Source organism: Falco punctatus, assembly GCF_963210335.1.
Source record: "Falco punctatus genome assembly, chromosome: 4".
NCBI classification, from domain to species: Eukaryota; Metazoa; Chordata; class Aves; order Falconiformes; family Falconidae; genus Falco; species Falco punctatus.
In genome coordinates this window covers 98,109,820-98,126,656 of record NC_137583.1, presented here as the reverse complement: position 1 = coordinate 98,126,656, position 16,837 = coordinate 98,109,820, and the positions used below count along the sequence as shown (strand labels likewise).

Genomic DNA, 16,837 nt, shown 5'->3' with positions numbered 1-16,837 from the left:
CATTTCCAAGAATTCCAAGCCTCCAAAGGAGGGTGAACAGCCAGAAATGTTGACCTTTTCATGGAACAGAAGCAATCGGCACAAACCAAAACACAGGAAGCTACTCCTGAACATCAGATACAACTTTTTTATTGTGAGGGTGACTGAGCACTGGCACAGGTTGCCCAGAGAGGCTGTGGAGTCTCCATCCTTGGAGACAATCAAACACTGTTTGGACATGGTCCTGGGCAACCAGCTGTAGGTGTCCCTGTTTGAGAAGGTGGTCTGGACAAGATGACCTCCAGAGATCACTTCCAACCTCAATCATGCTGTGAAATGTGAGAAAACCTCACTGCAGTAACCTCCAGCAACACCTCCCTTTAACATTGCAATTTTGTGGGGTGTTGATGCCAGCCAGCAACTAAGCACTCACCAGCTGAGCCTGTACTCTGCCCCACAACCCCCATAGGACGGAGGAGAGAATCAGAAGACAAAAGCAAGAAAAACTGATGGGCTGAGATAAAGTCAGTTTAATAAATGAAGCAAAGTTGCCCATGCAAGCAAAGCAAAATAAGGTATTTATGAATTTATTCACTGTTTTCTATCAGCAGATGGATGTTCAGGCACTTCCTGGAGAGGAGAGCCTTGGCACACATAATTGTTACTTGTGAAGACAAACGCCACAGTCATGAGTGTCTCACGTTCTTCCTCTTTTCCCTGAGCTTTTATTACTGAGCATAACAGCATAAAGTATAGAATATCCCTTTGGTCAGTTTGGGTCAGGTATCCGAGCTGTGCCCCCCTCCCAACATCTTGTGCTGATGGGGGGCTGAGCAGAGAGAGAGAAAAAGAAGAAAGAAAAAAAGGGGAGTGTGGGGGGGAAGAGACAGACAACTGTCAGCAATAGCCAGAACACTGGTTGTTATCGGCACTGTTATAGTCACAAACTCAAACCATAGCACCACGCAGGCTGCCACAAAGAATATTAGCTCCAGCCCAGCCAGACCAGTACAAATTTTTACACTGCAAAATACAGGACTTGTTTTTTGAACAGAAAGGAACTCTTCTACATTTTCTCAAGCCGCTGCAACGTGTACCCTTCAGAGCAAGCACTACCACGCTACCCCTGCACAACAGATTGTTACAAGCAATACAGGCTGAGCCCTTGCTCAACGTGGGACAAGGCCCATGAGCTGTCACCATGCTTGGTTCCCAGGACTCCCATCTGTTGAGGCTTTTAATTCACTTCACTGCCCTGAAAGCTTCATTCAGCTTCAGAACTATGTCATGAAATAGCTGCATCTATCTTAGAAATAATTTAAGGTAGAAGACAAAAGGCTCCTCACATAGAGCACAACAGTTTAGAAACATGGAACCTAACTCGCGGGAACAATCCTTACTGAATCACTAACAACAGTTTCAAGAGTCCAGCTGATTGTTTCCCTGACTAACAGCAGCTAAATGCTTAACAGGTTGGAATTATTCACTTCAAATAAAGACATCCAGTTACACTGTATGTAATAACACACTTGCAAGTACCAAGCCAAAGAGCATTTACATCTTTCCAACATTACTTTATACTCTAATAGTCCAAACCCAATGTTCCATTCTTAAACCACCATTCCAGATCATAATTCAGTTTTCTCCTTTCCTCTCACTTTACACAGAGCAAAGTGAAACCTGGACTTTAAAACCAGCTATCACCAAAACACAAATGCTGATGTGAGCTGGAGCTCAAATAACAGGACTAAAAGGCTCTATCACCCAGACATTACCCCAGGTTTGAGATGGTGTTATTTGAGGACTGACACTGTGTTTGAAGCGCTGCCTTTTTAGCTTCAGAAATACATGACAAGACGTGAACACAAAAAAGAAATGTAAACTGGGGCATTTAGAAAGATTAGGAGGAGCTAAAACCTAATGACCTACTCCATTCCAAACACCTTGGTTGTCACAGTTCACATAGCTTTGATACTGAGCTCTGATCTCAAAGGAGACAACATTAAACTGTAGGCAGCACCACCCCAGCAAAAAGGAACACGTCTTGAGATGGGAGTTGTAGCATCCTTAGGAACACGGCAACACAGCAGGCAGATACACTGTACCTGGGAACTACACTTCTGCTCCTGAAAAGGCGGACACCCATCTCTGTAACCAAAATGATTTACAAATAAGAAAGTTTTATCGATATAATGTTATGCTTTTAGTATATAACTCTGAAACAGTAAGCTGAGACTAAAGAGCGTGCACGCAGTATAGTGCTTGCTCAGTGCACTCACCATTTGCTCTCCAGCGCGCTACAAGAAAAGTCTCAGTTCCATCAGTTTTTAATTGAACGTGAACACAGCCCCTTTCTAAACCTAAGCAGCACCTAACAATACAAACTCAAAAGACAAACCTGAGAATCTAATGTGTTTTGCACAGGTGTCTACATTACCTTAAGTGACATGTACCTATGAATGTGGCATGTTCACAAGGACACAGGAAAAACTTCAGCTACTTAATGGGAAGGCCAGAAGGTTTTGCCAGGACAAATTTGGAAAGTCAAAGAGATGAAAAGCTAAATTATTCACACCACGATACATATACCAATAAAACCTTACTTTATATCATATACCAGAAAGAACTTGTCTATATATTACAGAAACCACAGATCCCACACAGACAAATTGTTTTTTGGCTGTTTTTACAGAACATAAAAAGGACCAAATAAATTCTCTTATCTCTTAGCCTTCGAGGCAATGACCGTAGCTACCATTCTATTCAAATATTCAAAATTCAACATTAATGGAAAATTGAAACCTATGAAAGACAGATTTTCAACATAAAGGTGTCATGACTTTAAAGCCTGATGAGCTCTGCCTCAAAAGCATCAATTTCTGAAGGAGTCAAAATGACAGTGTGAAAAGATGGGTGTTGACAGAACATATGGTCCAACGTATCAAGCCACCTGGTAAGAAGCTTATTTCTGGCGACACTTTTCCTAACGCTGTTCCTGAGTCCCTATAAATAAAACCAGACCTGGACAGAGGCAGGCCATCCCTGTCCTCCACCTTCCCCAGTCAATTCTTCAATTCTTCCATTCTAGATGTATGATATGAATGCGCTGCCCTGCCCAGTCAGAACGTATATGCCTAGTAAATGCCATAGCAACCAAGGCACAAATACATTGGTTTGCCACATGATGGGACTTGGACAGCAAGCAACAGCACTCCTCTGGGACAGAAGATAATTAGTTTTCCTTGCCAAAAAGGGTAGGCCACACCAAAGGATATTATTTCTATGTGTGTGCTCCACCACTGTTCATCACCCATCTGGGATCCCTCCCATCCACGCTTTTCTCAACAGCACGTCTTGCATGTAAATCAACATCTCACACCCCTGAGCAGTTTTATTCGGAGCCATTTTTTAAGACTTTAATCCCCTGTGGTTCATGGTTCTCTTGCTCGCCCTACAACTGTGATATTTCTCTTGCTCTTGCTGAAAGCTACGTACGGACGCTAATCACAAACCAAGGTCACTGTCCCGGAATAGCAGAAACAACATTTGCCCCTAGCTCAGCAAGTCAGAGTTTAGTGACACTTGTGGTTACAGACAGAGCTCTTCTAAAGCATCCTGTATGGTTCCATGCAAGATACAGCTATCAAGAATCTGCCAGTACCTATAGCATTCCACTCCCCATTCAGAGGAATACAATAATAGCAACTGTATAAATATTTGCTTAAAAATTCCATGGTATCTGGAAGACATAAGGTGTTACTTGAAACAATGTAAGTTGTCTGGTATGTTTTATACATCACACCAATGTCTGCACTCAGAGTCTAGAAAGCCAACTGCATCCTGAGCTGCATAAGAAGAAGCACAGCCAGCCAGCAGGTTGAGTGAGGTGGTTCTGCCCCTCTATTCTGCTCTGGTGAACATCCAGCTCTGGAGCCCTCAGTACAAGACAGACACAGACTTGTTGGAGTGGGTCAAGAGGAGGGCCACAAAGATAATCAGAGAGCTGGAGCACCTCTCCTGTGAAGACAGGCTGGCAGAGTTGGGGTTGTTCAGCCTGGAGAAGAAACTGCTCCAGGGAGACCTTACTGCAGCCTTCCAGTACTTGAAGGGGGCTTATAAGAAACATGGGGACAAACTTTTTAGTAGGTCCTATAACAACAGGACAAGGAGTATTGGTTTGAAACTAAAAGAAAATAGATTCAAACTAGATATAAAAGGAGTATGTTTTTATTATTTTTTTTATGAGGACAATGAAACACCAGAACAGCTTGCCCAGAGAGGTGGTAGATGCCCCATCCCTGGAAACATTCAAGGTCGGGTTGGACGGGGCTCTGAGCAACCTGGTCTGGCTGAAGATGTCCCTGCTCATGGCGGGGGAGCTTGGACTAGATGACCTCTAAAGGTCACCTCTAGCCCAAGCCATTCTATGATTCTATGAATTGACAAACCCATGCACCATCATACTATATTCTACACGTGCTCATCAAATGTCTAAAACATTATTACTGCAGTCAAACTCAGACATATATATGTAACTGCAGCAGACTGCCAACCCATGCTTCAACAGATTCTATCACAGTTCCCTGGAAAGAGATACAGCAAAATCACAAGAAGCTGTAAGATCTTAGCAATCTAAATAAGAGGTAGCAAGTATCAGCCGATAACACTTTGCTTCCCAATATAACCTAATGCTTCTTGACATGACAAGTTCATGCATACAGAGCATGTTGATTAAAAATTATAAATTATTAAAAGGTATCTTGACTCATCTGAACACTGGAAACCTAACACAAGTCTATGAAGTTGGCCCAGCCTGGAAAAGGCAGAATGCACATGATTTCAGTAAGCATGCACCACTGAAATCGCCATAAATACAATTTACCTTATATGTGATACCTATATCATATTCAGTTTGAGAAGCAAAGGGAAGCATTCGCAGCGTTCTAAACCCCAAAATTCCAAGAGTCAAAATTTAACTCAGGTATGAATAGAAAAGCATTTGGGAAAAAGCAATTAGAGCAGCAGTTGGTGAGGAAGAAACAAGTGAGGACCAACAAGAAGATTCAGAACAAGAAGAACAAGAAAAATAAAGAGCTGCACACAAAGGGAGACAGGATAAAGGAAAGTGTGATGAGTGAAATAATGAAAACATACATGAATTATGCATAAAGCAGGAAAACAAGGACAAAAAAGGTAGAAAAAAACCAGTGGATATAGTGACTTTAAAATAGCAGCAAGTTTCAGAGAAAAATTAAATCAGAGGCAAAGCAAAATACAATGGTTTGAGGTGTTTTTTTTCCTCAAATCAACTCATTTGAGCCAACAGGTCAAATTACTTTTTTGATCACATTTCTAAAAGTGTACAAGCTGGAAAAATGGCTGACTGAACTGCTGCAACACAGATTGACCTGCTACGAACAGGATGCCCAAGAAAATTAAGTACAGACAAGGTGGAGCTAGATGGAAAATTCTCCCCATCACTGCAGATATAGCACTTAGGCATAAAAATCTTACCTCTTCCCTGATGTGTTCTACTTGCTCCTCCAGGAATTCATTTCTTTCTGTCAGTGATTTATTCTTCTTTAAGAGTGACTGGCCAATTCGAGCAGCTAATTCTAAGTCCCGTTCTTTCTGTGAAGGATTAAGAAGAGAAAGTTAATTTCAAATTTTTTATTCACCAAAGGATCAGAAGGAGGGTAACAATTGTCATGAAAGGGAAGGAACAAGTACTTGAACAAAAAAAGACTTTTCTTCTGTGAGGATTTGTTTGGTTAGTTTTTTGTTAATTTTATTTTTCTATTCCTGCTTATTTATTCAGAAAAGACTGACCCATACACATGAAAGCACAGCTTCAAGGTCTACAGTAGAACAACTTAAATGAAACCAGATCTGATTCTTTATTACAGTTTTGTTCAAGAAATTACTGAAACTATTCCATCACCTTGTTATACCATTTGCAGAATGCAATCACAGTACTTCAGAGGTTACATTTTAAAGAATTCAGAAGCACCATGAAAATATGAAAGAACTTGGGCATTTCATTCAGTTTCCACTTGCTCAGCCTTTAAATCAAATGCTGTAAGCTGAGCAGGAGCAGAAGCAGATTCCACCACAACAAATACTCAGCTCCTGTCTTGGTCTATGTATATCCATTAGCGCTTTTGTATAATACCAAATCCTATCCCCTTCGTTTTTGCACATGCCTAAATCTATGTTAAGTGGTTACTCTCATGCCATGCTTGGCCCTTCTTTCCCCCTCCTCTATAAGCACAGAATGGGAAATAACCAGTCCTAGACAGTTTACTACATGTACCAATAAAACTTAGAAGCTTATCCTGTTGGTGACATGTACCTATACATGTCTCAGCTTCTGCAAAGCTGAGACACGGGGTTGTAATCTGCCTGTGAAAGGATGTGTAAAACTCTGTGCTGTTCATTAAGCATTTCTATTTATCATGTTCTTATTCAGCTACTAGATCTTTAAAACAGGGGGGAAATGGCACAACAGTGAATTCCCCACTTACCTTTAGTTCAACACCATCTGAGGAAGAGTTTTCTCCCTCTCACTGAAAATACAGTTTGGGGTTTATACTGCCCCTGACAGCCATTCAAATTTTATGACTAAAAGCTACCTTATTTCATGCAGACATTAATGACAAAACCTACAAAACTCTACAGCTACTGAGTGCATGGATTTGAAGTCAATGAATTTGAATGAAGAGGCTTTCATAGTGGAAAAAAAAAAGTAGTTATGTCATAATCAGTAAATAAAACAGAGAGGTTATTGATCACTGCTGTATCTACAAAAGGCATTTTCCAAATGGCTTCTGAAGGTCAGGCTTATATTTGCATCGAAAGCTACTGGCATTATCTAGCCATAAATTCTTTATATAATCTTACGTACAATCTTTCAGAACAATAGGTCCCACAAAGTTATCCAAGCCAACTTATTGTTCAGTGATTTGGCTCACTTCATAAATACGAGTGGAAAAAATATATTGTTGCAGCTTTGACTCTACACAGGAAGAGCTATCTAGCAGCAAGGTTTCTAAACTCAGATTTGAGGAATCGAAGTGTATTTCCAGGCTCTTTAATTAACCTCCCTAGACTGCCTACGCAATTTTTAGCAATTCAGCTCTAAATCTCAGTGTGGGGTTAGGCCTCTTACTCATAGTGATAAGGATCTGATTTATTACAGAAATACATAAAAAACCATCCTGAAGCCGGACACATTTACACTATTATTAGAAAGGGCTGAGAAAGCAGGTTCACAGAGGAATCTACTCCTGTTCTTACTATATACGGCAGGCCTGGTGTTGCTCCCTTTGCTTAGTTTCAGGGCAACAGGCACAGATTTTCAAAATATCTGCACAGATACTGTTCTGAGATCTTACCTTTCCTATCCTCCCCCCAAAATGCTACACCTTTCAACCTGCCAACTTCATAATGCAATAATTTGCCAACAAGGACAGCCAAGGGGTAGTTTTGGGTTTTTTTCTTGCTTCTGTGTGTCAAGGTTCCAGAAGGAGTTAAACCTTAAATTCTGCAAATGGATGTGTCTTGTGATAACCACATTTGGAAAACAGAGAAAGGAGCTGTAAGTGCACATCTGCCAAGGAATGGAGCGATTTAATCAGAAAAGATGGCCAAATAAAAGGAAAAAGGCACACTGAAAGTACTTGTTTTATTAAAGGTTCACTTAATACACACTCCCCTGTTTTTTCTTTGCTATCATCCAGATAAAGTACACCAGAAATTTTAAAACATTGGCTCAGCAAGTCATTCTGGCATTGCTCCCATGAGTGTGATGTCTGGATCTATAGATGTTTGGCTATGTGGACTCAGGGGAGGCAACAGTTTGGCAGAATGCTGCATCATTACTGGAAGGAGCCGTGGAACAAACGCAAGTAAATCTCAGCCAAACAAGACAAAGGGAACAGGACACAAACAAGTAACAGACTGTTACTACAAATTAATGGATTATTCCAGGACAAGTCTTTTAGGTAAAGCATCAGTTTTAACTGATTTTCACAGACAGTTGTTTAAATGATTCATCTCAAAGCACAAAATGCAGGACATTGTACTGCAAACAGATCTATCAAGCATAGGTGGGAAATGTGAGCACTCCCGTGGTTGTTTCTTTGCAGAGCTAGGGGAGGAATAGACCACCCAACATATCTTAGACAGACAGACCCCATTTTTGACACTGCTATTGCAATAAACAAGCAAATAAATATGAGCCCTCAGCCATGAACCAATACAGTTGTAATAGTTTTCACCTAAAAAATTCTCCACAAACATTACTTGGAAAAACAGTGCTCAAGTTTACTGCAGAAAAGCAGCTGATTTCTGTCAAATAATTTATCATGTTTAATAAGCATCGTAGCTTGACAGTTGCTTTTTGACATTTCTTGAGTGCCAAGGATTAAAATAATAACAATTAACATAATAATGGTATTTAATATAAAAACCAAAAAATACCAACCCAAAACAACCAAATATAAGGCAAAGAAGAAAAGGTTTGGAGACAAATGGGATATTACACATTTTTTTATTTTGTGTCAATGCACTTTCTCTGGAAAGACATTATCTGAGCTAATAATTATGAATGTAAGACTATGTGTGAGCCTTTTTAAATTTATTTTTTAAAAAGACTAAATCCATCAATAATTATACTATTAGCTTTACATGTACTGTAAATGTGCGTGTCATTTTAAAACAACTCCCTCCACTCTCCTCCTCCTCATTCGTTATGTCAATTATTTGACCATAGCAAGTTAAATGGCCTCAACTGAAAAATAAGCATAAGTAATGAATCCATATGACTGGGGTAAACAAATAACCTTTATTTAGAAAGAATATTTACCTTACCAATGAGATAAAGTGTACATACCTCAGAGCACTTATTCCTCCTCACTAGAGGACAGTCTACCAACCATCTGTACTAGCGGTACCATATAATTTCTGTACTAGCGTCTCATACTGTGAATGGGTCCTTAAAGAGATGTAATACTTGCCTCTTCGAGAAGACGTGTAACAGCATCTATGTCATTGTATGTTTTAGTCATCTGGCCCACTCTTTCAGCACATAAAACTGTGAGGAAAAAATAAAACATTAATTATATTGGTAACACTGTTAAAGGGAAAATACTCTTAAGAGTTTGAGTTTGCATAAGTTTTCATCTTGAAAATACTTATCTCAACTTTTGGGTATGTATATCAAAAGCTTAAAAAAACCTCAGAAAAATAATCAAAGCTTCAAGTTAAACTGAGAATGCAAGTGTTCTTCTTTTGTAATCACTATTTGCTTTTTTCAGTGACAGAACAAACAGTTAAAATGTTAAATCTTTTGTCTGAAGGAGTATCTTGAGTTTATTAAAAAAAACATCAAGGAAGAAATGAAAATAGACATTCTTAAATACATGATTCAGATTCTATCACATCACTTAGTCATTGTATTATGTGCAATAATTTTTTGTTACTCCATGAATAAATACAGTTAGTAACACTGTTCAACATGAAGATACTATGTCATATAAAGTTGATAAGAACTGGGTTCTACTGTATGAGACAGCAAAGTAAATACAGAAGGCATGCAAATAATATTCTTATAATACCCAGAACACACCACAGTGGCCACAATATTGCTCATGAGAAATATTTACTTGGACTGGATGAGTTGATTAATCACTAAGGTGGAACCACAAGTTTTTTATACTGAAGAAAGTAGGCAGAAGTTTAGTCTACCACCTTTAAGAAGCTATATTGACTTATTTAAAAGTTTGCAAGTTTTCTAAAAATCCACTAACGGTCACAGGAGAAAAGAGCACTTTCTCCTCTACCCTTATATTCCTTCCATTTTCAGCTACACCTGTTTTTCAAACTCCATAGTTCTGGGAAAAAGGGATTGTTCATGAAGTTCCCTTGATCATATGTACTACGAGTTACCAGGCTGCTGTAGCACGAATTGCTATTTAGGGAATTTATCTTCAATGATGTCAGTTAAAGCTCCGTCTGACAGATTAGCTGATGTTGCCCTAGCGTGCATTAAGGCTGTGGGGGGAGACACAGATAAGGTCTAATAAGATTTAAATGGGGGGGGGGGGGAGGGTACTGAGTACAGTAACATTACCAGGAGACAGTTTGTCACACTAAGGAAACAACACTACCCAATTTATAAATAACAATCTACATATACACAAATGTACAGCTGATCACTTCTAAAGGCACACCCATAATGGACCAAATGCAACAGTACTTAGATACCTGTTGCAATGCTAGAGGTTGGTTTTTTTCCATACTTAAACATCAGAAAGTTCTTAAACTATGTCAACAAGGACAATTTGTTTCTGTTTATTTTCCTGTTTCTCAAATTCTATTTTTGAGGATCAAATCCTGAAAACATTTACAATATTTAGGGACATCAGCAGTGCCAGTGAACTCCAAAAGATGCCAATCAAAAGTATTCAAAAGATAATTACACTTATCCAAATAATTAAGTCTGAAAGGGATAACAGTAAAAACTCTTACGCTTTAAAGTAATAATCTGACATTACATACCAATATAAAAAATAGCTATACCACTGCACAGACAAAAATACAGTGCATCTGTAAACTACAAGCTATGGCAGTCAAAAGCAGACTAATCAGGATTCCACAGAAAAAAAGTGAAGTAACTTGCAGAGAACATCAGCTATAATAAACAAAGAGGTTAAACAGAAGCTTTCTATAAAAACTTCACATGAAGACAGATGGTGACACATCCAGAAGACTATTCACAATACAAAAAAAAAAAACCAAAAACAAACATTGCCATAAACCAAATTTTTTTAAGACATGGTAAGATCATAAATTGTGCCATAAAAGCATCTATCACAAGCCCTGACGCCAGCAAGTTATTTTCCAAAACAATGGTACACAAGTAGTTCCTTTGGTTACAGCATTCCCTTACTACTATAAAATAATGTTTGAGATTATCATTAGCAAGCTCACTTTAACTCTGTACCTAGCAGTAATAATCACCACTGATTATGACTATGGCAACCACCATGCCATCCTAATTCAGGTGAACATATAAACTTCCTAACATCCAAACTGGTAAAAGGACAATGCTCCCACAGACAGAATAAAGTCATCTAGGAAAGTGATAAAGGTTCATTTGCGTGGCTGCTCAGTCGGCTATTCCTTTGGACCTTGCTATTTAATCTTTAACCTGGCAGGCTAACACCACAGCCTTATCACAACAGACTTATTACTAGCAAAGCAGTAGCGACCTGGTCACCAATAGCTTTTATATCTCCAAGTTTCCATCACAATACTGTTGGTCATTATTTTTAAACAGAGGCCTTCATATATCACTCTGCCAAGGTGGAAGGGTTTCAAAGCAGAAATGGTAACTTGTGTATCCTCTTCAACATCCAAGTGGGAACAAACTTCAACAGACTGCATATAATAAAATGCCTCCTTCAGTCCACTACCTCCTTTGGGCACTAAACACAAAACACAGCAGAAGCGCAGTGCTACTAACTAAAAGGAAGGTTTTCCTTTTGGAAGGAGGGCAAACTTGCAAAGATGCCTTGCTCTCCATCACTCAGAAATCAATGCTTGTGGGAAAGAAGGTGAAAAGTGAGGGGAGAGAAAGCAATTGAGAAACAGCATTTAAAACGACAACTTCAAAACACTGTCAAAGTATGTAATTATTCCTCCCCCACAGATTACAAGATAGCATTTGGTCAGTTGCTAGTGCAGCGATTTTTATTTCCTTAGTGTTCACAAAATCTACCAGTGAAAAAAGACACACTATTTTGAATAAACATTTTGAGCCCTGATCAGTGAAATATGGATGGGAAAAAAACCCCATCACATCTCTCATGGATTCTGCATAGTATGTTTCTAGCCTGCTGGAGTTTCCGATGAGTATGTGAGTGCGGTAACACTACTGTGAAGATAAAACAAGAGCAAATGAAGGACAATGCTCTGTAATACAAAACCCACAGTGCCAATTTACTGACCTCTCTTCACTCACTTGCAAATCAGTAGTATGTTCGCCTGAGGGTGATAGGAAGAGCAGTGTCTAAACGCATGGGTACATGCAAACATTCAAATCAAATACACTTTGCACCTCTCAGTTTATGGAGAGGGCTGCTAGACAAAGAAAGGAAGAGTAACAATATTTTTCTAAAAAGTCTACCGCAGGTGGAACAACCATAGAATTCTAGAGACACAGAGTTAGAAAACATGTTTTGGTAACTGCTTTGAAAGTAATGTCACAGATCCAAACCAGGAAACAAACAACAGAGAAAGCTTCTGCTACACTATTTTCATAACAGCATTAAATACATGCTATCAGGGACACATTTGCAGTTCAAAGTATTTGGTTTGGTGGTTGATTTTTTTTCCTAACAGACAAACTCAAATATGGATAAATGCAACAGAGATCAAGTATTTCCTCTAACTTTAAATACAAAGCACCATCCTCATACCCTCTTAAAGCCTGAAAATGTATGGGTACCCACATTCCTGTGTTTCCCAACGTGAATACAGCTGAAAGGATGAGTATACTCTGGATTTCTCTCTCATCATCTATTTAATGCAGCACCTGATTGGAAGCTTCTTTCAGGCTCTGAGCACTGCACTGAAGAAAGCACCAATTCCCAAGCTGAAGATGCTCAGGGAGAAGAGAGGAAAGTATGTACCTTCCTGGATTGCTCCCCGAAAACTACACAGCCATTTAGCATGCTACTTAGAGGAAAATTGTTTCCAGGAACAGGAAACAGCCATAGAAGTGAAGGGAAGCAAGAATACCATTATTGGGAGCTGCTGCAGTGAGCCACCACCTACCGAACAGGGGATTCAGATGGAAGGGGGGGGGGGGGGGGGAAGACAGACAATCACAGGAGCCAGCAGTCACAAGTGTTCTCAGCCCCTGCTCCCTGCATCCCTCCTTGAGGCATATCCCCCCATCATTTTTGAGACCTAGCAATCAGGACAAACTAAAGAACTAAAAGAGAGCAGCCATGTCTGAAGCGGAAAGCCCAGCTCCCACTGCACCTCTTCCCATCTGTTTTCAACTACTGGGAAACAGAAGGGGGATAAGATGTTACAGTAAAGTTTCAGGCTTTAGGCAGATAATACTGACCTGTATATAGAGTCTAACAGAGAAGGCCCTAGTGCATGGGGGTTTCCCTACTACCAAAATTTATTTTCTTGGAAACTACACCAGGATAAGGGAATAGTCTTCATGGAGCACAGATCTCTGGCAATTTTAATACTGAAGCTTGTTCCAGGCAAGGTGGCAGCGGGGGACATTCACAACAGTGCCTACCCAAAGCCTTTAACTATTGCAAGGCCTATATATTCTCGCTCAGTCATGAGAAGCCCTGCCTCAGGAACAGCTTGTGTCTTCCTCCTTGCTGCTCATAGCTCTGCCCGAGCACTGGCAACACAGTGGCACGTTCCCTGCACGCTGAATGTCACGCACTGGAGATGCACGGACCACGACCACGGACAGTAACGCTGACTGGCCAGCCGCGCTCCCCACTGCCAGGTACCACCTGGCAAACATCAGTAGTCAGGGACCCCGGCAGACTCCGACACTCCTCAGCTCACATGGGTTTCATTTCCAAAAGGCTACTTTTGCACTCTGAGGATAAAGCACTTGCTAAAATCACAGATTCGGTTCTAGAGCCACTGACAGCTATGCTCTGGCACTAGTTACTGCAAGCACTGCACCAACCTGAGCCAAGCGCATAAGGAATTCTGAAACTCTGCCATATTATATATATTCCCTTTCAAACAGACTTGGTAAAACGGTACCTAAAACATGCCATCAGCTCTGTTACTGGCCCAGAGTAGCAGGATTTTACATGTTCAAAGATTAAAATGGTAGCTTCTCCTCCACTGAAGAGGACCTTCTGGCAGCCCTGGCTAAGCTGGAGCAGAGGCTCCAGGCACGCTGTTGCCCCTCATGTTTGAGATGGCCCTAAGAGAACACATTCACCTGAAGAGCTGAAAAATTTTAAGTGACTGTTGTCACTGGAGTGTGAAAAATAAAATAAAATGTACTTTTGAGGCATGACTTGCTATAAGTCCAAATTTTGACACAACACGCCAGCAGTTCCTCCAGCCACCCCCACTCCTCCAAGCACAGAGGCAGCCCAGTCCCTCCAGCAGGCAGATCTGGAGTTCAGCGGGTGGCTGTGACCCCGGTTACGGGGATAAAGAGTGGTCACAGCCTGCCAACTGCTTCACAACTGTCAAGTCACACTGTGGGCGAGATCCATGGAGGAGTCTGGAAGAACACAATGTTGTGAGCAATACATACTCCATCAGCAAGGCCATATTAGTGCGGTGAAAAATAACTACATTAAGTTCAATAGATAATGCCAACAGATTTTTTTCTTTTTCATTTTTTTTTTTTTTTTTTTAAATGTTACAGCTTCACTTACTGTCATTTCAATGGCATAGTTTGCAAATTAATCTTTTACTATTAAGGTGCAGTTACTGATTCTTCTTGAAGAAGACATTTTATCTTGTCATTTAAGCTATGTTTTGAAGGGTGTTTGTTCACTACCATTTCTCTCACACAGTTAAAGCCTCACATACAAACCTACACTATTACTTAATCTCAGGTTTGGGAAAACATTTTGCTGTTCTTTCTTTTCTAAAGCTTATGTCAAATACACAGGTAGGCAGCCATTTCAAAGTACTTCCTCTAAGCAAGGCAAGAACTGCACCAAATTTTCTTGTGATGAATGAAGAATCAGGTTAAAGGCAATTTCATCAAGAACATCACACACTTGCTCCTTCTATTAGCATAAACACAGATCAAATGAGGTAACTTAGAAAATACAGCCACAAAGTGAAACCAAGGAGATAAGGAAAAGCACCCGGAGGGAACTCACCATCGCCTCAATGCAATGTTCACACCGCTCACTGATACAACTCAGCACAACTCTTCTGTTAAAAATAAAGCTTTTTGTGCAGGATTGCTGATTATTAGCCGTTGAATTACTGTCTTGACATTCTCCTCCATCCATTTCCTGTCAAGAAATGTCTGGACTGCAGTCCTTGCAACTAATAAATGGGTGTAAGGCTTAAATCAGGATCTGGACTGTAAATCTTTCTGCACTGTCTCCCTTATTTAAATACGTGACCTTTTCCTATTCCAACTCTTTGGGAGGGATTGGCTGTGCCAAAGTTTTCAAGAAATACTAGTCTCCATTTTCTTCGCTTCAGTGTTTGAAGATTCCAGAGCCCTGTATGGCCTCCGTTCTACTCAATGTCTTTGTAAGACAAACCAAGCATTTTACATTTTCTGCAAGTGAGACCCCAGAGTGCCTGAACTTGAGATTTAACTTTTTTCTTTTTTTCCTTTTTTTTTTTAGATTAAACTTCAGCTAGAGTCTTAGCCTGCATTTACCCAGTACTTTAGACAAGGACTTTTAATCTGTTACATTAGTAAATTGAAACAGTAATGGCTAGCTGCTATCATAGGTCCTAAACAGCTAATAGTCTTTTCCTGTCCCACCTGCAAAAGCAAGAATCAAAACACAGCCCAGTTTCAGAATTAGCTGACCCAAACAAACCACTAACCAAAGAAAACTGACAGGCTGTCCTTTCACAACTCAGATTCTTTTATGAACAAAACCTAAGGAGTCTATCAGCAGATATCCCTGCACAAAGTTTCACTGCAGGCAGCTTACAGACCAGCTTATCAAATGAAGAGTAAACATGTTGCTGTCAGGAGAATTTACAACTCCAAAGCAATGCACTAACTCTAGGACTGTTCTGTCTAGACCTTTATGAAGGTGCTCCCCATACTCATCAAGAGAACCAATTCTGCAACTCCGCCAAGTGTACAACACACACTAGTTCTGGGACAAAGGATCTCTAAACAGGACTGAGGGCAGTCACAGGACCTACATGTTGGGACAGGAAAAAAACCTCAACATCAAAATGACCATAGAAATAACAGACAAGTAGTGAGTACATGTTCTGCCTGTGGAATAGGCCAAACAATTAAAGAGTCTTAATCACACTATTTTTCCCCTTCTTTTCAGTAACTATAAATGATTAAAGTAAGGCATATTCTCAGATCGTCCATTCTGATACCAGATGTATAGCCAGATATGGCTAGAATGCTTCTTTTGTTCAGCAAGAAAAGGCTGGTGTTTCCATCTGCTTTACTTATAGAACGAATTACCTCATCCCCAAGAAAAATACTATCGTTCCTAAGTGCACCCACATGCAAGGATACATAGAAATACCATACATCATTTTTGTGCACCTGTATCACTACTACAGTAACTGTGTAGGTGACCTGAATGTATAGGTGGAGGAGAGAAAGCATCTTTAGAAGGCATTTCAAATACATACTGAGCTTTTGAAGGGAAGGTACTGTAGAAGGACAGGGCTAAATTTATCCCAGATGGAAGTAAGCTTTCTTTTTTTCTCTCAAAATCAACAAGAACAGCTTCAGACTACTTAGATCTGGACAAAAGGTAAAGTCAACAAGAAGAATAAGAACAGCATGATGTACATTTCAGCAACCATTTAATCACTAAAAAAACCCCAGGAATCAAATATGAAAGTGTTGGTTGGCCTCTCTTATAAGTTTCCTCCCCATTCCAATCCCTAGTTTTAAATTTCCTTCTACCAGCATTCTCTCCAGCACCTTTCCACTTTGCAGAGGCACACAGGTTAGCTCAGCTTCCTTCAGAGACCCACAACAGGAGAGACGGATGGTTTATTGACCAAGTATGACTAAAATCCAGGTGGAATATGTGATTCTGAGGAGATCTTTACAGGAAAGACCTATGCAACAGGATTCAAAAAGCACATTTCGTCCACTGGGGCT

At 40.1% G+C, this 16,837-nt stretch overlaps 1 protein-coding gene across 13 annotated transcripts in view; it reads right to left on the bottom strand.

The window, feature by feature from the left end:
• The window catches only part of TRAK1 (trafficking kinesin protein 1), a 141,052-nt gene that overhangs the window by 33,330 nt on the left and 90,885 nt on the right, over nucleotides 1–16,837 (bottom strand). For all 13 annotated transcript variants that reach the window (XM_080382622.1, XM_080382627.1, XM_080382629.1 and 10 more), the window contains 2 exons: nucleotides 8,993–9,073; nucleotides 5,494–5,606 (listed from right to left, as the gene is read on the bottom strand). In XM_080382622.1, the coding sequence (XP_080238748.1) occupies nucleotides 5,494–5,606; nucleotides 8,993–9,073 (194 nt within the window). The remainder of the gene's footprint in view (nucleotides 1–5,493; nucleotides 5,607–8,992; nucleotides 9,074–16,837) is intronic.